The sequence below is a fragment of the Corythoichthys intestinalis genome, chromosome 8 (assembly GCF_030265065.1).
Source record: "Corythoichthys intestinalis isolate RoL2023-P3 chromosome 8, ASM3026506v1, whole genome shotgun sequence".
Taxonomy (NCBI): domain Eukaryota; kingdom Metazoa; phylum Chordata; class Actinopteri; order Syngnathiformes; family Syngnathidae; genus Corythoichthys; species Corythoichthys intestinalis.
Genome location: NC_080402.1, coordinates 15,247,396 through 15,270,451, shown reverse-complemented (window position 1 = coordinate 15,270,451; position 23,056 = coordinate 15,247,396). Strand labels below are relative to the sequence as shown.

Here is a 23,056-nt window from a genome sequence, read left to right as displayed (position 1 = left end):
TGGGGAGCATAGGCATGTATTACTGTATTTCTTGTTGTTGTTTGTTCTTCTCATCTTCTGCCTGCTTCTTTCCTTTTTGTCCCCCAATAATCCCTTCCTTTTTGCTGGTTTCTCCTAATAAATAAAACATAATGAACAAACACAATGGGACTATATTGAACTCCGCTGTGATATATTAAAACTGCTCAGAACATAAGGACACTCAGACCCTATTCTTTGTGTCTAAGCAGCTGAACAGGACAGGTAATAAAATTAAACAAAATACAGTTAGTGTCCTCATCAAGAAGAAAAAGCAAGTGAGATTTTGAGCTTTCCATCCGCGTAGTATAAAAATGACTTTGTGGGCAAGAAAAGTGTCCTTTTCAATTATTCGACAACATCGTTTTCTGAGCTTGATTTGGTACAATTTTTTTTTATTATTAGCTGATCTGAGAAGTGAATTCAATAATGCTTGCCAATGTTGAAAGACAAGTGAAGTCAAGTCATAAAAGCGACAGGCATCACATTAGCCTCAGGACATAACAGTATCGTAAATCAGAGGTCATAAAAGTCAACCCACCACAGTGTAGTTCATTTTACTTATTCTTTGAACCTCAAACTTCACATCTTACCGTCAGCACCCCCCACACATCTCGCAAACTTTCAATTTGCCTCCCATTAAGACAAATACATGTAACAGCAGTCCAACCAAATAGACATTTGACTGTTCTCTATGTTTATTTGGTACATTCCTACTGAGCCAAACCGAAGTGGCTCCATATGCGGATTCCCCCCACCACGAGCACCTGCCCCAAAGCTCTATGTTTAATTTCCTGATTATGAGTCACAGTCCTTGTGTAGCATAGCAGAGCGAGGAGTCCTCACGTCAACAATTTACAGACATGCAGGACAGAATTTAACTGAGTACATCTGAAGCAGACTCAAAAACAAATCTGGAATGTACATGTTCTGTTTTGTCTTCACAGATTCCAATGTTTCAAGGGCAATGTCCCCCGCATATGTTTTTTTTGTTTTGTTTTGTGTTTGTGTTTTTTGTTTTTATACCAGACAATATCAGCAGAAGTTGAATCTAGACAATTGGACTTCATGGTTATTGAGAAGAACCAGCAAAAGTTCTCTCTGGTATGAAAACACACTATATCAACCAGTGGTCACCAACCACCAGGCCACAGACCGATACTGGCCCGCGGTGCATTTGCTACCGGGTCGCAGAGAAATAAATAATTTAGCAACTCCTGCAATTTGGTTTGTGGCTCTTGACACATCAATATCCCTGTCTATAGACTAATCCAAGTAAAGATTTGTATAGGTCGCCATCTAGTGATTGGCCGCAATTACTAGGGTGTTTGCACACCTATAGAAGCCCAGTGCTGGTCAATGTAAACAGTAACTTTAGCTGCTTTTGGCTGTGTGCTGCGACATCTTTGGACAGCTTTTTTACGGGGAAAAGGCCACCTGCTAAGCCAGAAGAGGAGCCAACAACCAATTCTATTCTGCATAATATGTGGCTAAAAGCTAGCAAACAAGGCAACAAAAGCGAATGCACTGAGAGCATCATACCCAGGGGTGAAAGTGGCTAGAATTTCTTGCTGGAACTCCCCAATGTGAAGGTCGCCACGGAGCCAGAAATTTTATTTTATTTTTTTTCTTTCATTTGAGGGGGGGCTGAAACCTCTTAAACTACTGAAATGCAAACAAAACTGTTTTAGCAGTTATTTCTATAACACATACAAAAACTGATTTTCAATCAAAATTGTATTTTTTTCAATGATTTGCAAAATAAAAGTTAACAAAAACAGCAATAACCCAACCTCCATCTCCTAATTTTTATTTTCCCTCATTTCCTCACATACTAAATGCCAAATCTCAATTTTAACTACTTAAGAACATAGGATGTATATTAAAATTGAAGGTAATGTAAACATTTTCTTTTTTTTTTCTTTTTTCTTTTTTTTAAATAATAAAGATATAGGTAACATACATTTGGACAAAATAAGTACATATGACATATATTATGCAGAGTGAAATGGAATATATTTTGAAGATCGGGCAAACGTTGACTTTTTTTTTTTATCATAAGGAAATGAATACAGTGGGGCAAATAAGTATTTAGTCAACCACTAATTGACTTAATTAACTAACACGGACTTTCAACTCTCTCCACAGATTTTCTATGGGGTTGAGATCTGTAGACTGGCGAGGCCACTCCGAGACCTTGAAATGCTTCTTACGAAGTCACTCCGTTGTTGTCCTGGCTGTGTGTTTGGGATCATTGTCATGCTGAAAGACCCAGCCACGTCTCATCTTCAATGCCCTTGCTGATGGAAGGAGATTTTCACTCAAAATCTCTCGATACATGTCCCCATTCATTCTTTCCTTTACACAGATCAGTCGTCCTGGTCCCTTTGCAGAAAAACAGCCCCAAAGCATGATGTTTCCACCCACATGCTTCACAGTGGGTATGGTGCAATTCAGTATTCTTTTTCCTCCAAACAAGAGAACCTGTGTTTCTACCAAAAAGTTCTATTTTGTTTTCATCTAACCATAACACATTCTCCCAGTCCTCTTCTGGATCATCCAAATGCTCTCTAGTGAACCGCAGACCGGCCTGGACGTGTACTTTCTTCAGCAGGGTAGACTTCTGGCAGTGCAGGATTTGAGTCCCTGGCGGCGCATTGTGTTACTGTGGTCCCCACTCTCTGTAGGTCATTCACTAGGTCCCCCTCTGTGGTTTTGGGATTTTTGCTCCCCGTTCTTGTTATCATTTTGATGCCATGGGGTGAGGAGGGAGTTGAAAGTCCGTGTTGCCCAACGACAGCCCCAAAACATCACTGCTCTAGAGGAGATCTGCATGGAGGAATGGGCCAAAATACCAGCAACAGTGTGTGAAAAGCTTGTGAAGAGTTACAGAAAACGTTTGGCCTCCGTTATTGCCAACAAAGGGTACATAACAAAGTATTGAGATGAACTTTTGGTATTGACCAAAATCTTGCTTGTTTGTAGGTGACCAAATACTTTTTTCCACCATGATTTGCAAATAAATTCTTTAAAAATCAAACAATGTGATTTTCAGTTTTTTTCCCCCCACGTTCTGTCTCTCATGGTTGAGGTTTACCCATGTTGACAATTACAGGCCTCTGTAATATTTTAAAGTGGGAGAACTTGCACAATTAGTGGTTGACTAAATACTTATTTGCCCCACTGTATGCCACATTCGTTCAATCAACTATGATGAAAGTATAAACACACGAATAGAAATTCTGTCTCCTGAAATAAACCTGCTTTGGTCCAAAATGCACCCTTATGTGTACCATTGCACACCAGGACAGATCCTGAAATCATATTACGTGTTCTGTTGTCTAAAAATGAGCACATAGGCTATCATGAGAATTAACACAGAGGAAATACAGTTGTACTAGTCATCAAGTGGGTGCACACATCCCAAGTGTGCACACAAAAGGAGCTCTCTTATGACCATTGCAGAGCATTTCATCAGAAATATTTCTAAAGACCACAGCTTGCCCGATTCTCCCCTCTTTACAGTCAGTGCATATTGCAAACAGATGGTTTTGCATAAATCAATAGTTAATTCATAAAGAGGGGCTAAAAAGATTCACTGTGTGAGCGCTCCTTACAAATGTGGACTATAATTGAAATGGATTCCTACAGCTTTTTGAGGCAAGGCAAGGCAAGGCAAATTTATTTATATAGCACAATTCAACACAAGGCAATTCAAAGTGCTTTACATCACATGAATATCATAAAAATCACGTTAAAATCAATAGAACGTAAAAAAAAACAAAGACAATCGAAATAGGAAATAAAATTATACATATACATATTGAGAAGCAATTGGGTGAAGTTATTCTCTATTACTATATGAAAAAATTCCATCCAAGCACAATTTGATGGGTTTGGTGGGAAACTGAACCTTTACCCTTTCCTAATTTAAGAGTTTGAGGTAAACTATGAGTTAACTCAGTAAATACATCCATGAATTGTAACATTTTTCACAGACACGGCATAAAACTGTTTAGAAAACTAGAATGAAAGAACAACTCCCTAGTTTTGTAGTAATTTTCCTCTTGCTCACTAGATGGTGCTAGTGTGGCTAAAACAATGACTCAGATAATGTGTTGTATACGCAGAGCAAATGAATACAGATAATGAATAGCTATAAATAACCACAAAAGTCGGTTGTTTAATGTATGGATCTTTTATTACCAAACTCGCTCTAAAAATTTATAAGCATGGTCACCTCTCATAGACGGAATAGTTTTGCATTACCCTTAAAGCACTTCATTGCTCTTATTAACAATGTCTATCCTTACAGTCTCATAGACGCACACGTCCCTCAATGATAGACTCATATAGCTCATCAGTGACAGCTTCATAACAGCCAACAGGACTGTTAAGAAAATAGATCTTTTCACTTGAATTTTGTGACTTAAACCCTTCCTTCTGCAGGCGCATCTTCTGAATCTTAAATGTGCCTTGTAGAAGAAGGAAAAACAAAGTTGTGAGATTTTTTTTTTCAACCCTCAAGTTAGTGTGTGTGTGTCTGTGTGCTTGTCTCACCTGTCGTGTCTATAGCTGGCAGGAGTCGTAGGAAGAGCGGCCGAGCGTATGGAGCGAGGGCTTTTTGGACTGCAGATAAGAAGGCGTGAAGGTCAAAATGGCCTTCAGAGTGTGCAATTGCTGCCATGCAAGCGCTTCCCTCCACACCTGTAGACATACGTTGTGGTGAGATGTACTGCATATCCCATTGCATCTATATGTATATCTGTACTTACTGTAATTTTCGCACTATAAGGCGCACCTGACTTTAAGTCATATCCCACCAAATTTGACATGAAAACATCGTTTGTTCAAAGATAAGCCGCACTGAAATATAAGCCGCAGCTTTCCTCACTGTATTATGGGATATTTAGATCAAAAGATATCAACCGGTAACACTTTATTTGACGGCAGCATCATAAGACTGTCAGGAGACCAAATGAACCACCATAAAGCTTTGAACCAATCGGCTGCAAAGCTTCATTGCTTTAAGAAGCTTCATTTAGCATCACTGTTCTCTTGGGGGAGACAGTCAACCTCTTCTGCCACCTGCTGTCAACACTGTTGTCGTCCAACATGCCTCCTAGCATGCAACACTACAGATGTAACTAACAAATCGAAATTCATGATCTGTGCTAATTATTTCTTCAGTTACTGGTCGTGTTGTTTCATTAATTGCTAATTTGGTAACACTATATTTGACAGTGACGCCATCAGACTGTCATAAGACCATCATAATTATGACATGACACTGCCATGAGCATTAATAAATGCTTATGATAGATGTCATTTTGTATCATCTGGCAAATTATCTCACTTTTGAATGGATGTAAAAGATCTGACCTGGACATAAATGGAGTTAGTGACATAATTTGCCGGATGACACTTCACGACATCTGTCAAAAGCAGTCATTAAAACCTATGGTAATGTCATATCATAATCATGACTGTCTTATGGTAGTCTTTTGACGCTACTTTCAAATAAAGTGTTACCCATTAACCCAAATGAATCAACAAATAAGCTGCAGTGGACTATAACAGCAGGATTAGAAGAAATTCATAAAAAGGAGCGGCCTATAGTGTGAAAATTACGGTATATATAAATGGAACTTTGTCTGTGTCTGTGTGTGAGTTTGTTCCATATGGACTCCGAAACATCTGGGTGGATTTTGTCGAAATTTTACACAGTTCTTAGACGGGCCACCATTTAGTGTGGAAAATTAATTCGAAAACTCCAAATTTTGCATAGAAAATCCCTGATTGTTGAGTCGACAGCGCTGTCTTTTGGGCAAAAGACATGTCTCTTGCAATTGCAATGACCCAGTTGGCTTTCAAACTTTACAGTTTCATGTACAAATTAGGGCTGTCAAAATTATCGCGTTAACGGCGGTAATTAATTTTTTAAATTAATCACGTTAAAATATTTGACGCATTTAACGCACATGCCCCGCTCAAACAGATTAAAATGACAGCACATTGTCATGTAAACTTGTTACTTGAGTTTTTTGGTGTTTTGTCGCCCTCTGCTGGCGCTTGGGTGCGACTGATTTTATGAGTTTCAGCACCATGAGCATTGTGTAATTATTGACATCAACATTGACGAGCTACTAGTTTATTTTTTTATTGAAAATTTTACAAATTTTATTAGAACGAAAACATTAAGAGGGGTTTTAATACAAAATTTCTATAACTTTTCCTAACATTTATCTTTAAAGAATTAGTCTTTCTATCCATGGATCGCTTTAACAGTATGTTAATAATGTTAATGCCATCTTGTTGATTTATTGTTATAATAAACAATACAGTACATATGTACAGTATGTTGAATGTATATATCCATCTTGTGTCTTATCTTTCCATCCCAACAATAATTTACAGAGAAATATGGCATATTTTATAGATGGTTTAAATCGCGATTAATTACGATTACCGTAAATAATTTTAAAGCTGTGATTAACTCGATTAAAAATTTTAATCGTTTGACAGCCCCAGTACAAATATAAATGTGCTGTGTTGATGTGTGGTGGCGTTGAGTACCCCACAAAAAGACACTGGATTTAAAAGAATATATATATATATATATATATATATATATACAATTTTCCATATTACTAAGGAATTCATTTCGACTGGATATTCAGACTATAGCGACTTCTTTTATTATGTGTTGCGCCCGCAATGGTCCATGGGTGGCAATCATGACTGAGAGTGGTGGTTGCCATTATTATGTTCTGGTGTTTTTTGTTTAATAAAGACGCTGTCCCTTGGGGTCATGCGGTGTATGGGGCACAAGAGAAGCAAGTGTGAAACACAAAAAGTGTCTCTCATTCTCGCTCGCCACAAAACTATACACGGTGATGGAAAAGCTACAGCGCATTAACCCCTTTATGGTGTCCTTTTAATATTACTACATTACAGCTGCATCTCTTAGGAAAGTATTTTTTAATATCTGCCGTTTGGTTGTATTACACCACATTACACAAACGCCGGACCATACTGCTTGTTGTTATTTTTAGTGTTGTTGAATTACGCCACTCTACCTGGAACAGAAACTCCGTAGACGGCAACATCAGTGTGTCCCAGCAGGCCACTGAGGATTCCCTCAACCTCTGTGGTGGAAACATTCTCGCCTCGCCAGCGAAAGGTGTCGCCGCAGCGGTCCCTGAAGTACATGTAGCCATCATCATCCATCACCAATACGTCACCTGAGTGAAGACAAGAGGACATAATTTAGAAAGAAAAGTATAATAGAATAGTAGCAGATTATTTTATCTTTATGACTGCCATCAACGACACAAAATAAAACACACATTTTTTTTATTGGACATATTTTTACATTCTAAGTGCCAAGTGATTAGTTCTTTACAAGTCAAATCAGGCTCAGTCCTTCAGGTGCCGCTACCTTATAAAATACCAACAAGCATTGTGGTTATGTGCACAGTAAAATCTAAATCATTTTGACAACCCTTTTGACTAATTTAATAAGCAATTAGGGGTTGGCTTGACCCGTTTTTGACAAATGCGTACTTCAAACAGTTTGGGAGCGATCCATTTCTGTTCCCGTTACAGAAAGCATCCGTAATAAAAGCATGCATGGGTTTGCTGGGGGGGAGGACTTGAGAACCTTCACCTTTAACATCATCCAAAACCTTTGGGGCGATTAGTAGAAATAATGGGAACTAGCTAACAACAGGGAATTTAGATGAAAGCTGATGTTAGGAAAACATCTCTGCTCCCTTAGTCATCTATCACCGATAGATACAGTACACAGATGCAGTATGATGTGGATGGAAGGTGGAAAAAACTTAGGACATGTTTTTACTGTCGGTTGTCACTAGGGGTGTCATTAATTGTTATCATGCACCGATCAGTTTTTTGGGTGATTAGTCAACTAATCAGCTCGTATATTATATACTGTATATCATAATTTTTGGACTTTTAGGCGTAGCTCACTATAAGCCGCGCCCAGCTAATTTGACAACAAAACTATGTTTGTTCACATACTATAGGGTGACCAAACGTCCTCTTTTGCCCGGACAAGTCCTACTTTCACGTAGTATCCTCGTGGTCCGGGCGGGTTTTATAAATTCATAAAAATGTCCGTTTTTTATGATTTTTCACGGGACCAATTTGAAGAGAATCCCCCCGGCCGCTAGGTGGCAGCAGTTGACATGGCTCCTACTAGAAGGGAGGGAAGGAGTAGTTCTTCTTGTTTTTGTTGGCAGTTTACCCCTATCATGAGGCATTACCGCCATCTACTGGGTTGACGATTTGGCCACAACGCCTGCCCAGTTAAGTTTTTTTATGATAAATACGAATATAATGGCAACTTTTGACTTCTGTCGGAGCTTTGACTGTAAAATTTCGTTTGGAGTCGCATCGTTGCGCTGCCGATGATTGTAAACTTTTATAGCAAAGTTTGATCTTTGCCTCAGCTAGCTATCAGTAAGCTAAACCGCGGTAGGCATCATGGGAAACGTAGTTTTGAACTGCTACGTTTGGAAACATGCTGGTTGAATAGTTTGTCAGTTTATTTCGGTTTTTGTTTGTGTGCAATCCAGAACATTGAATGAGAATATCAATTGAATGGGAATAACAATTTGTCAAGGACAATTGTCGTGATAGTAATTTATAAAAATGTTTAGTTGGCACATAGCCTACTGTGTGTATGTATATTGACTGGACTACATTTCTATGGGTCTGCATTATACAGTATATTATAAGTATATATATATATACACACACACACATATATATATATATATATATATATATATATATATATATATATATACAGTGCCTTGCAAAAGTATTCGGCCCCCTTGAATCTTGCAACCTTTCGCCACATTTCAGGCTTCAAACATAAAGATATGAAATTCAATTTTTTTGTCAAGAATCAACAACAAGTGGGACACAATCGTGAAGTGGAACAACATTTATTGGATAATTTAAACTTTTTTAACAAATAAAAAACTGAAAAGTGGGGCGTGCAATATTATTCGGCCCCTTTACTTTCAGTGCAGCAAACTCTCTCCAGAAGTTCAGTGAGGATCTCTGAATGATCCAATGTTGTCCTAAATGACCGATGATGATAAATAGAATCCACCTGTGTGTAATCAAGTCTCCGTATAAATGCACCTGCTCTGTGATAGTCTCAGGGTTCTGTTTAAAGTACAGAGAGCATTATGAAAACCAAGGAACACACCAGGCAGGTCCGAGATACTGTTGTGGAGAAGTTTAAAGCCGGATTTGGATACAAAAACATTTCCCAAGCTTTAAACATCTCAAGGAGCACTGTGCAAGCCATCATATTGAAATGGAAGGAGCATCAGACCACTGCAAATCTACCAAGACCCGGCCGTCCTTCCAAACTTTCTTCTCAAACAAGGAGAAAACTGATCAGAGATGCAGCCAAGAGGCCCATGATCACTCTGGATGAACTGCAGAGATCTACAGCTGAGGTGGGAGAGTCTGTCCATAGGACAACAATCAGTCATACACTGCAAAAATCTGGCCTGTTTGGAAGAGTGGCAAGAAGAAAGCCATTTCTCAAAGATATCCATAAAAAGTCTCGTTTAAAGTTTGCCGCAAGCCACCTGGGAGACACACCAAACATGTGGAAGAAGGTGCTCTAGTCAGATGAAACCAAAATTGAACTTTTTGGCCACAATGCAAAACGATATGTTTGGCGTAAAAGCAACACAGCTCATCACCCTGAACACACCATCCCCACTGTCAAACATGGTAGTGGCAGCATCATGGTTTGGGCCTGCTTTTCTTCAGCAGGGACAGGGAAGATGGTTAAAATTGACGGGAAGATGGATGCAGCCAAATACAGGAACATTCTGGAAGAAAACCTGTTGGTATCTGCACAAGACCTGAGACTGGGACGGAGATTTATCTTCCAACAGGACAATGATCCAAAACATAAAGCCAAATCTACAATGGAATGGTTCAAAAATAAACGTATCCAGGTGTTAGAATGGCCAAGTCAAAGTCCAGACCTGAATCCAATCGAGAATCTGTGGAAAGAGCTGAAGACTGCTGTTCACAAACACTCTCCATCCAACCTCACTGAGCTCGAGCTGTTTAGCAAGGAAGAATGGGCAAGAATGTCAGTCTCTCGATGTGCAAAAGTGATAGAAACATACCCCATGCGACTTGCAGCTGTAACTGGAGCAAAAGGTGGTGCTACAAAGTATTAACGCAAGGGGGCCAAATAATATTGCACGCCCCACTTTTCAGTTTTTTATTTGTTAAAAAAGTTTAAATTATCCAATAAATTTTGTTCCACTTCACGATTGTGTCCCACTTGTTGTTGATTCTTGACAAAAAATTAAAATTTTATATCTTTATGTTTGAAGCCTGAAATGTGGCGAAAGGTTGCATGGTTCAAGGGGGCCGAATACTTTTGCAAGGCACTGTATATATATATATATATATATGAGTCATTATTATTTTTTTTTTTTTCAAACTGCATTTTTCCATCCAGAGTGAGGGGGCACACTTTAAATATATTAAAGTGATATAGGCATCTTTGAGTGAACTTCGAGTAAAATTCAAGTATCTTGAGGCCGGGCTGAGTGTCCTCTTTTTTGGAAATCAAAATATGGTCACCCTAACATACTATAAACCACACTGGACTATAAGCTGCAGGGTCCCACATTGCATTGTGGGATAATTACACAAAAAGCATGGAGCTCATTCGCATTGAAAAAGCCATATATAAGCCACACGGGACTAAAAGATACATGATTCAAAAACGGGGGGCGGGGATGGTGTGGAGTAGCAGCTTATAGTCTGAAAATTACAGTATATGCATATAATATTTCATATTTTAACTGGAAATATGCATTGGAGCCAACAACTACTGTAGACATTGAAAAAAAGTTGGGACGCTGAATATTGTGTAACTACTGTATTTCCACAGGAAGCGTGAAAGTATCAAAGTTTCATTAATTACAAAGATAATCATCTGCTGTGATCGAGGACTACTGAAATCAGAAAATAGTCACATTGCAATCATTTTCTGGGAGAAATTGAGCATTATCTGACAGAATCGCAGGGGTGCCAATACTTTTGGCCAGCACTGTATAAGACATATTTTTCCACATTTTCCCCCCCACAGTATAATTTAAAACAACAAAACTTTTATGTACATAAATATTTACAGTGCCCCCCATAATTATTGGCACCCCTGAAAAAGATATGTTTTTTAGCCTCTAATAATTTTTTAAAATTCAAATAATATGGGATCTTATGGGGGGAAAAAAAGAGAAAAATCCAACCTTCAATACAAGTGCATTCATTCAGTGGGGAAAAAATCCAACATAAAGAAAAAATTATTTGACATCAAATAATGTGTGTCACAATTATTAGCACCCCTGGTGTTAATACTTTATACAACCCACTTTTGCCAACAAAACAAGGTCTGGGGACTGAGATGGGCATGGGAAGAGCTTGAGTTTGTGTCCGGTGAACAATTTCTGTGTAGATTTGGCCATATGTTTAGGGTCATTGTCTTTCTGAAAGACCCAGTGACGACCCATCTTCAGCTTTCGGGCAGAGGGCAACAGATTTTGATTTAAAATGTCCTGGTATTTCAAAGCATTCATGATGCCATGCACCCTAACAAGGTTCCCAGGGCCTTTGGAAGCGAAACAGCCCCACAGCATCACTGACCCACCCCCATACTTCACAGTGGGTATGAGGTGCTTTTCAGCATGCGCATCTTTCGTGGCACGCCAGACCCACTTAGAGTGTTTGTTGCAAAAAAGCTCAATCTTGGTCTCACACAAAAGTACACACGGTCCCAGGCTTCAACTGGGACAGTGTGCTTTGGTCAGATGAGACCAAGATTGAGCTTTTTGGCAACAAACAAGATTATTAGAAGCTAAAAAACACATCTTTTTCTGGGGTGCCATTGATTATGGAGGGCACTGTAAATAAATGGGTTTAAGCACTTCAAATGTAATTTGAAAAGTTTGAACATTTTAACATGTTATTGTCGCACCGAATTATTTTTTAAAACGAGAATAAAGTAGAAAAATGCTTGTCTTAATTAAATGCTCATTAAGTGAGTCCACTCAAATCCGCTCAAGCTGCTCACTTACACACAATGAGTTGCCACAGCAACTGTTTGACAAGTTAAACGATGATTGACGCAAGCGGCACTTTGAAGCCTTGGCTTCCAGGCATCTGTGGCAAGATCAAACACTAACGCCTGTCAATCATCGTTAACTTTAATAAGCTACTCCACTGCTCTGCCTGACCAACAAAGAGCAGCAGGAGGGAGAGTGAGACTACGTGATCGGTTTGGGACGGCTCATCAGTATTTATTTATTTTGAATTGTAAAAAAAATATGCGATGGGCTGAGGGCGCGAAGTTTGAAGCGCGAAGTAGTGATGGATCACTGTACATCATTTTTGTTTCCTACAAACGAACGGACAGAAAGAAAAAAAAACTCCATCTCAACCAGTGTTTTTTCCTTTTTTTTGGCTCCTATTGAAGGTGCTATATGGAGTTTGTCACTTTTCGTGACTGTCACCTCAGGCCTGAAGTGTAACTGCGGCCTATGTTAGGCGCATGTATGGCGCACGTGCATGTACAAGGACGAACAAAAAGTAACACCAGAAACGTAAAAACAGCAAATTGATTGTTTACTCTTTGTAGCAAGTCCTAAGTGGGTTAGAAATGTGTTTTTGCCAAGGGAAGACTTGGCAGAGGTTTGGCTTGGTGCAACAGCGCTGCTGCCACTGGGACACGAATAGACGTGCACAGGCGCATCATTTTAAATTAACACTTAAAATCACAACATTAAAAAAATGTTTAAAAACAATGCAATTTGAAAATGAAATAAACAAGAGAATATTAACTATGAAGAGGCTGAAAATATGATTTGAACAATTTTTAGTTTAACAATGTCTCTAAACTCAAAATTGTTGCCGATTAGTTGGTTGATCATGACAACACTACTTATCGCACACTGTTATTCATGTCTGCTTGTCTGTACATGTGTCTGATTTATTTGACTGCAAATGAGAAACTAGATCACACCTGAGACGTAGGCCGAGTCCCCCATCTTAAAGACATTGTGTGCTATTTTCTGTTGGGTGGAATCCTTATCAGCATAGCCATCAAATCTTCTGAGCGGGTCCTTTTCGTTGATGTGGCCTACTAGCATCCCTGGTTCACCTGGAGTCAGGAGAAATAAGAGGAAAGTGATACGACCCTTAAAATATACAAATAAAGATTATAACATTAAATTTTTCATCCTTTTCAGCCCAGGTATAGCACGTCGTGTAATAAAAGTAACAAATGTTACCAGGCTGACAAGGTATACAGAGTCCCTGCATGTCTCTGAGCAGTTCTCTACTGTCTTCCTGCACCCTGACCAACCTGATGGGATAAAAGCTTGGCAGGATGCGACTACTGAAGCCACATGCACCCACCTGAACAGGAAAAAGTAAAAAAACACAATGACAAATGAAGAAAGATGAAGTAGCAAGAGTAAAAGCGCAGAAATGCACCTTTCCGTCAATGTTGATGAGGCTGCAGTTGCATTCTGTGGCACCATAAAATTCCCCGACATGTTTTATTTTGAATCGCCGAACAAACTCCTCCCAAACAGATGGACGAAGGCCATTACCAATGGCGACACGGACCCGGTGGCGTCTCTCAGAAGAGTGAACTGGTTGGGCTAACAGGTATCGACAAATCTCTCCGATATATTGAATCACCTGTACAGACGTACAAGCTTTTGAAACTGGTAGTCTACTGTCATAAATGAATTAAGAAATCACGTCGAGTACTTACTGTGCAGTTGTGTTTAACACAATCATCCCAGAATCTGCTGGCTGAGAATTTACTTCTGATCACAACAGTCAAACCAAAGAGCAAACATTGACCTACACCCATGATAGTTCCTGAAAGATAGACCGATATTATGCTCAGTGTCTTGTCGAACAAAAAATTGTAAATGCACTTACCTGCAGAATGATATAGTGGAAGACAGTTATAGACGACATCATCACGCCGTAAAGCAAAAGCATGATAGCCAAATGCAGCAATGCGGTAATACCTATTGTAGGAAGGAAAATTGTTGTTAGAAGTTGATTCAAACATGACCACAAATATTTAATTTTTGTAGCATCAAATAATCACTGATGCAACGACCATTCAACCACAAAAAAATGTAACAAACTTCTTCTTGTCAACGCTCTCGTCAACTCACCGACTGTGCACCACCACAGCTGCTTTTGGCATTCCTGTTGTACCAGAGGTATAAATGTAGAAAAGTCTCTCTTCATGCAGTTAAAGGGAAGAGGGAAGAATTAAATCACTCAATTAATCAAATGAAAGTCGATTTTATAAATCCTACATCATGTTAGCGCAACGTAGGCCATTTATTAACTTGATATTTAACAGTTTTGCATATTTTTAATTTTTTTTTTTCTTATGAAAAACTAAAAACGTTATTCACATTTGCCTTTGTTAGTGGCTTATTGAGTAGTAGTAATTGCCGCTTGTTTATCACCTCATCAGTTTCTATTTTCCATTAATAGTTACAGTGATCCCTCATTTTTCATGGTTAATGGGGACCAGAACCCACTGCAAAAAGCGAAAAACGACGAAGTAGCGCCCCCTACCCCCCCAAAAAAATAAAATTTATAAGACATGTTTTTTCACTCTTTTCCACTATAACATAATTTAAAATAAACTTATGTGTATGTATATTTTAATAAATGTTTTTCAAGCACTTCAAATGTAATAATTATAAGTTTCAAACATGTTACTCTCCCACTGAATTATTTTTAAACAAGAATGAAGTATAAAAAAGCTTGTCTTTATTAAATGCTTCATTGAGTGAGTCCACTCAACTCCGCTTCATCTCCTCACAATGAGTTGCCACAGCAACTGTTTAACAAGTTAAACGGTGATTGACGCATGCAGCGCTTTGATGCTGATCATCATTAACTTGAATAAGCAACTCCAATGCATTGCTTGAACAACAAAGAGCAGAGAGAAGGAGGGAGAGACGGTGAAACTATGCGATTTTTTTTTAATTGAAAAAAAATCTGACTTGAACTGAGGGCCCAAAGTTTGAAACGCGAAATAGCAAGGGATCACTGTACTATATTTTGATAAATGTTTTTTAAGAACTTCAAATGTAATAAATATGGGTATAAGTTTTAAACATGATACTCTCCCACCAAATTAATTTTAAACAAGAAAAAAATTAAACGCCCAATCCATTTTTAATAAAGTAGAAAAAAGCTTGTCTTCATTAAATGCCTCAGTGAGTGAGCCCATTCAAATCCGTTCAAGCTGCTCACTTACACACAATGAGGTGCCACAGCAACTGATAATCAAGTTAAACGATGTTGACACATGCGGCTCTTTGAAGTTTCAGCTTACAAGCGTTTCTTGCAAAATCAAGCCTTAACTGTCTGTCAATCATCGTTCACTTTAATAAGCAACTCCAGTGCACTCCCTGACCAAGAAAAGCAGCAGGTGCGAGAATGAGAGACTACATGATCGGATCGGGACAGCTCTATAAAATACTGCATTTATTTATTTATTTATTTTTAATTGAAAAAAAATCTGCAATGAGCAGAGGGTGCGAAGTTTAAAGCGCAAAGTAGCGAGGGATCACTGTAGTTTTATTTCTGCACCATAAGTTTGTGCTGTGTCATGATTTATTAACTGGTTTGTTGGTACAGGGTGACAAAAAAAACAAAAAACAGCCCCCATTTTTTCCCCCCGGAATAAAAATAAACAGGAGCTAAAAACACTTTTTTAAATTTGATGTATAATATTCTGCAAAAAAAAAAAAAATACAGTAGTTATTATTAAAGTTTTGTTTTAATTAAAAAAATAATAATAAATCAACAAATGATGCCAATCCAAATTTGGCGCCTGTTTTATTTGTGTGTGTGTGTGTGTGTGGGGGGGGGGGGGGGGGGTAACCCTGTATTAGAACATTGAGTGTCTGTTCCGCATCAATAATTTAAGAAGTATTCACACTATAGATGCCGATCGGGTCCGATCACGTCATTTTCAAAGTATCGGAAACGGCAAAAAGCTATCGGAGATGCCTTTTTTTAATATATATATATATTTTAATTAAATCGTTTTCTAATTGTATTTAACGTTACAGACATATGTTACACTCATCCAGAGTCTTTAGTTTAGGCTTAAGGTAGGGTTATCAAATTTATCCCGTTAACGGCGGTAATTAATTAATTTTTTTTTTTAATCTATCACGTTTAAATATTTAACGCAATTAACGCATGCGCTGCACGACCCACTCACAAATTGTCGCGTTCAATCTGTAATGGCGCCATTTTACCTAACCTTACCGTAAAATGAGTACAGTAAATTTTGGCAGCCTTTGGAGCCTTTTTTTTAATTGGCTAAAGCCTTAAAATCCCTCTCTCTACAATTAGAAATATCGTGGGAAGCAATGTGGGGAAGAAAGATAGTAATTGATCTTTTTCTTAACACCCTATGTTATTTCCCAACGCAGAGAAGGTTTATCAATTGGTACCACTATGCACAGTCATGGTTGCACTTCCCATAATGCCTTTGGGCAGAACAGTTAAATGGCTACAGTATCATTTACTGAAAGCTCAACAAATACACTAGATGGCAATATTTAGTCACAATATACAAAGTCACATTTATCCTTTAAGAATTACAAGTCTTTCTATCCGTGGATCCCTCTCACAGAAAGAATGTTAATAATGTAAATGCCATCTTGAGGATTTATTGTCATAATAAACAAATACAGTACTTATGTACTGTATATTGAATGTATATATTCGTTCGAGTTTTATTCATTTTTTTCTTAATGCATTGCCAAAATGTATATGATCGGGAAAAATTATCGGAAATGATTGGAATTGAATCGGGAGCAAAAAAAAAGCAATCGGATCGGCAAATATCGGGATCGGCAGATACTCAAACTAAAACAATCGGATCGGGAGCAAAAAAAACATGATTGGAACAACCCTAATTCACACTGTACGTTTTATTAAATTATTACTCTATCAATAGTCTATTTTTTTCATATATTTATCAAAATTGATGAGAGTGGTGATATAATAATTTTATGACCATAAATAATTTAGGTTTTGTTTACACACAGTGCATTTCAATTTGCACAAATTTCCCAAAATGTTTTCCAACTTCTACCAAAAGAGTCTGCAAGCAGACCTCCCCCACCATTCCTTTAGTGGTTTGTCTCTTGTGTCAATACCTACCCTTACTGTTTCTGACAGGCGATGCAAGCAAAGACTTGACAAGTACTATAATGTTTGGAATGTTGTGTGAGGAAAGGGTCAAAATACAGGACAAGCAGTGATTAGCAATGAGAATGTACAGAAAATATGAGGAGAAAATCTGTAACATAAGTAACTTAATGGAGAAATTTGAGGAAAAAATAACATCAAAATCTCTTGTAAAGTTAAAAAATATGTTTCACACGTGTACGTGAGCTTTGTGTTCTCTACGTGCAAAAACTTGCTTTGCAAAATGAAGGTGTTGCAATTCCAACTCTATGACATGCATGATATGTAATAATATGACAACACAATGGTACCCTTAACTTGACACATACCGACAAACACCGCAGGAGACTCACCGTTAAATGTCTTGGTGAGTTTGTAGCTTGGTTTGTGCTTGTGTGTACCTGCCAGCATATTATCCAAATTCTGAGCTTTGAGACAGCAAAGCTTCTCCTCATCGCCGTTTACACCAGTGAAAAATACATCCACGTCACAGTTTAGAGACCCTCTCACCACAAACACAGCTGAAACAAAAGCCAAAACCATTATAATTTCTGCCTCATATTCTTATAATTTACACCCGTCTGTATTCTACTTTCCTACCTTCTGTTAGCTCACTCCCAAAAACTAGCGCACGGGCCCCAGAAACACTAACACAGTGCTGAAGGGATTTCAGACGTAGGTTATAGTTGATGAGTGCCGCCTCTACTCCCACCATAGCGAGACCCAACCACAGTGCTGTCAAGGAAAGACTACTTTCCATGTACAATGCCACGACGTCACCCTCTGCCCACCCTTGTGCCATGGCCCAGTGAGCCACAGCATGGCTCTGGTCTTGCAGTTCCTTGAAAGTCCAGACCTGTGAAGAAAAAAAATAATCAATCAGTGATAGGAAGTGAAAAATGATCAAATTATACCTGATTTTAGGCTGTGAAGCTGTTTAATGGCAGCCGATGTGTTATAAATGGAACAGTTGTTTTAATATGGGATCGCCAACCTTTTTGAAATTGACAGCCTCTTCTTGGGTTTTGGCTGTTTCAAGGAATTAATAGTTTGAAACAGACTTCTGAAATGAGAAATTTGTTCAAATTACCTTGAATTTACTGTCAAAACAAGAGTTGTCCAATAATGACTTTTAACCGATAAACTATGTCCCGGTATTTTCCAACTCCAGAAATCTGATACCGATATATGCGGTCGTGCACTTTACATGTTATGGCTAATTGTATTGTGATGCCCTACCAGATGCTTTAATGATGATAAATGTAAAAACTTCCAGGTTTTTCAAATAAAATAAAGATTCTGTGAAAAATAAGAGAACAACTCTATAACTGAAGTTAAAGAAAATAAATGTCCCATATAAATAATATAGATTGAAATGAGCCAAAATTTCCATAATTAAATAAAAGGAATTATTCACGATTAAATCACATTTACAGTAGTTACACCAAAAAGGGGGGGGCCAAAGCATTAAAAATACAGGCAGGCAATCATAGGACATGCCAATGCAACGACAATTCCCAAGATGCATTTTGCTGGGCTTTTGCAGATTTTTGTATTCTATTACTTTTTTAGATATTTTAGTGACTATTTATTTTTTAGTACCGCAGCTGTTTTATCTAATGACAGTTTACAATTTATTATTTTTCAATGATCTATTGTTCTTTTAATTCTTGCAACATGAATGCAAATGGTTTGCTCACATAACAAATTCAAAGCATCATTGGTACAGATACCTGATCTGAAATCTGTCAATGAGCAAAACTGCTATTACTCTGCCTTTATGCTTATAAGGCTTCTACATCCACTTTGAAAGTAACAGACACTTAAGACCAAAGCTGATCATGAAATTCCGACATTTGTATTGTCCGATGCAAATTTAAACGTTTTTATCAACTGTAGTTAAAACTAAAGCGTTAATTCTAAAATTTAAAGGTAAAACTTTAACTTTGAAAGCATAAATGTTCCGTTTTCCCCACGGAAAGGGGTTGACCACGGTGTATAGGGAATTACTCAGCACACTTTTCCACTTTTCCTCTTTTCCTCTTTATTTTGCTTTTTGCAGTATAAAATGACAGGCAGGAACAGGATCAGCCATAGTAGCAATAGTGGTAGTCGTGGCAGCAGGTAATAACCTGTTGGCTGTACACCGGGTCAAGGCTCACTACTTCGCGTGCTGAACGATCGCGGCATTTGCCTTTTCAAATGTGACAAGACGATCATGTGACACGCACGGACATTTGATCACGTGACACGCACAGACATTTCATCACGTGTCAACGATGTCACACACCAACATTTAAAGGACCGTTCGCTAAATGCGCCACACCTCCGTTTGACATCAAGAACAGTGCAAATACTGTGAAACACAACAATAAATGTTCATACCATACACACTAATTTTGGGTACACTATATGTATCAGTGCTGTCAAAAAATATCCTGTATTTACTTTATATTAGGTCTGTATGCTGTCAAAGTTACAGCTACTTTATAAACAGTGTTTGAACTAAAACCTTGACAACAGTATATATTATATTATATTATATTATATTATATTATATTATATTATATTATATTATATTATATTATATTATATTATATTATATTATATTATATTATATTATTCATTCATTCATTTATTTTCCATGCCGCTTTTCCTCACGAGGGTCGCGGAGGTGCTGGAGCCTATCCCAGCCAACTACGGGCAGTAGGCAGGGGACACCCTGAACTGGTTGCCAGCCAATTGCAGCGCACAAGGAGACATACAAGCATTCACGCACACACTCATACCTACGGACAATTTAGAATGTTCAATCAGCCTACCATGCATGTTTTTGGGATGTGGGAGGAAACCGGAGTTCCCGGAGGAAACCCACGCAGGCACTGGGAGAACATGCAAACTCCACACAGGAAGGCCGAAGCCCGGGATTGAACCCTTGATCTCAGAACTGTGAGGCAGATGTGCTAACGACTAAGCCACCGTGCCGCCATATTATATTATATTATATTATATTATATTATATTATATTATATTATATTATATTATATTATATTATATTATATTATATTATATTTAGGTCTGTCAAAATTATCGCGTTAACGGAAGGTAATTAATTTTTTAAATTAATCACGTTAAAATATTTGACGCAATTAACGCACATGCCACGCTCAGACAGATTTAAATGACAGTACAGTGAAAACCCCACTTGTTAATTGTGTTTTGCGGAGTTTTGCTGCCCTCTGCTGGCGCTTGGGTGCGACTGATTTTATAGGCTTCAGCACCCATGAGCATTGTGTAAGTAATTATTGACATCAACAATGGCAGGCTACTAGTTTATTTTTTGATTGAAAATTTTACAAATTTTATTAAAACGAAAACATTAAGAGGGGTTTTAATATAAAATTTCTCTAACTTGTACTAACATTTATCTTTTAAGAACTACAAGTCTTTCTATCCATGGATCGCTTTAACAGAATGTTAATAATGTTAATGCCATCTTGTTGATTTATTGTTATAATAAACAAATACAGTCCTTATGTACCGCATGTTGAATATATATATCCATCATGTGTCCTATCTTTCCATTCCAACAATAATTTACAGAAAAATATGGCATATTTTATAGATGGTTTGAATTGCGAATAATGGTGATTAATTGCGATTAACTAATTTGTAAGCTGTAATTAACTCAATTAAAAATTTTAATTGTTTGACAGCCCTAATTATATTATATTATTGATTTATCATAATAACGTTCAACAATTTTCTGTAAGATGGTAGGAATAAAACATTATCAGTATGCAGCAATTTAATTTATATATATGTATGGCGAAAAACACAGACAAGGCTGAAAAAGCCATTTCTGCTCTTGCACCCCTCTTTACAATAAACTGCTGTATTTTAAGCCAAAAGAACTGTTGTTTATTAATAGAACAATATGTCTTATATGCTGCCATAGCAATTTCATGGCGCATTAAGCCCCCAAACTATTTTTAGTTTGTCCATTTTACCCTGGAGATCCCCGTTTACAGACACCCGCAACCGCTTTTGTTTCAACCACGCCATAAAAAGAAGGTTGGTAATATTTATTATTCGAAATGTCATTTTTAGCTTAGAATCATTAATTGATGTCTAATATTTAGTTAAACAAAAAAAAATGACTTTAAAGAATTATTCACTCGCATATTTTAAACTTTTAAACAAATTATGTCACAATGAAAAAAATAGTGTCTGTAAATAAGTCACGGACATCTACCTGGTAACTATCGCTTAATTGTATTTTTTGTTGTTGTTGTTACTGTCGCATTTTCCCTGAAATTTTAGATGAATAATAATCGATCCAAACAAAGAAAAATTGGAAGAAAAAATACAAAAAAAAACTTTTAAAATGGTAAATAAATGAAAAAGAAAATCTGAACCACTCCTTGATGTCTTTGATTTCTGCATCGCGACCCTTGTTATATTACCGTATTTCATCCATAAAATTCCCCAAAAATCCGGCTGTGGCCATTCACAGCTGCGTCTTGACACTCAGTGATATCAGAGCAAACTCTAACTGGAGGTGAGAGCATGAGAAAACATATTTAAAGACGCCATGATTTTAACAAGATATTATCGCGTACTTACCCTTACCCTTTTTCGATCCAAAAACTCCATGTACGCGATAATATCTTGTTAAATCATGGCGTCTTTAAATATGTTTTCTCATGCTCTCACCTCCAGTTAGAGTTTGCTGTTTAAAAAACATATATATATATATATATATATATATATATATATATATATATATATATATATATATATATATATATATATATATATTTTAAATGCCCTTCTGTTCAAAATTTTCTTCCCCCAGAAAATTGAGATTCTAAGCTTTCCAATGATGTATCACACATGCATATAGGACAATTTTGAAATTTGGCAAAATTGGGGGTCTCACAGCGGAATTTCAAGTGCCCTGAGTGTTTTCCGCCATATGTATTTGCAAATATTGTGTTTTGAAAAAACAATACTAGTACCGCACCCTTGGGAAGTCACTATAGCACTTTACTAAGTTGTGAGCTATGAGTATGGTACACAGACGGTGATTTTTGTACAGTAATCATTAGTGTGTTCACCTCTCCAGTGGGCTCATGGATTAGAGCTGGTTTGTCTGGGTGCTCTGCGACCGTCTTTGCAAACAAGTCTGGTATGGTTCTCTTTTTTCTGGTATTTTGGTACATCGCAAACCTGACTCGCAGTATGACAATCAGACATCTAAAATCACAAGAAAAGTGAGAAAGGAAATGAGATATGATAAGATAAGGATGTGAAAGTAAAAATCATTATAATTAAATTCCATTACATGATGTCTCTTTTGATAGTGTTTAGAGCCACGTGCATGAACTTCCAAGGCTTCCTCCAGGCTATGTAGATCCCACTCACAGTCAAAATGGTGCTGAGGCATGTCACGGGCAGCAACAGTACAGCCCCCAACACAACAAGGCAACCAAAAACCGCACTTATATGATGCATGATTGTGTCTGCTGGGGCAGAAGTTGTCACTTACACAGTAGCACACGCATACACAGATTATCATTAAGTTGTGAAAGGATGCCCACCTGTTGGAGTCGTGGAAAGCAAAGTGACGAACCAACTCTGAGAGGTTCTACAGAAAGGTTTTGCCGTCAGATGTTTGCAGTTCACTTGTGTGATTCAAACTGTC

The 23,056-nt window shown here is 37.6% G+C and overlaps 1 protein-coding gene across 2 annotated transcripts; it reads right to left on the bottom strand.

The window, feature by feature from the left end:
• Positions 1 to 1,530: 1,530 nt before the first annotated feature.
• Positions 1,531 to 23,056, bottom strand: LOC130920774 (long-chain fatty acid transport protein 1-like). 2 transcript variants are annotated; one of them, XM_057844226.1, is made up of 14 exons: positions 22,953 to 23,056; positions 22,697 to 22,874; positions 22,470 to 22,608; positions 17,950 to 18,205; positions 17,703 to 17,870; positions 14,292 to 14,361; positions 14,047 to 14,138; positions 13,874 to 13,983; positions 13,588 to 13,797; positions 13,383 to 13,509; positions 13,115 to 13,252; positions 7,098 to 7,262; positions 4,579 to 4,725; positions 1,536 to 4,493 (listed from the first exon to the last, which is right to left on the bottom strand). In XM_057844226.1, the coding sequence occupies exons 2-14, from the start codon at positions 22,864 to 22,866 to the stop codon at positions 4,336 to 4,338; spliced, it is 1,950 nt and encodes a 649-aa protein (XP_057700209.1). In that variant the 5' UTR covers positions 22,867 to 22,874; positions 22,953 to 23,056; the 3' UTR covers positions 1,536 to 4,335. The 2 variants fall into 2 exon arrangements, with proteins under 2 accessions (XP_057700210.1, XP_057700209.1); XM_057844227.1 differs by lacking the exons at positions 22,697 to 22,874; positions 22,953 to 23,056 and adding an exon at positions 18,344 to 18,412 and having other exon boundaries at positions 1,531 to 4,493; positions 22,470 to 22,508.

Bases quoted from the DNA above. Each gene is read 5' to 3' on its own strand.
- LOC130920774 (XM_057844226.1), bottom strand. From the start codon at position 22,866: ATGCATCATATAAGTGCGGTTTTTGGTTGCCTTGTTGTGTTGGGGGCT. The intron at 22,609-22,696 runs GTAATGGAATTT...TTGTGATTTTAG, and splicing joins ACTATCAAAAGAGACATCAT to ATGTCTGATTGTCATACTGC. The intron at 13,510-13,587 runs GTGCATTTCTGC...TTTCCTGTTCAG, and splicing joins TCATCAACATTGACGGAAAG to GTGGGTGCATGTGGCTTCAG.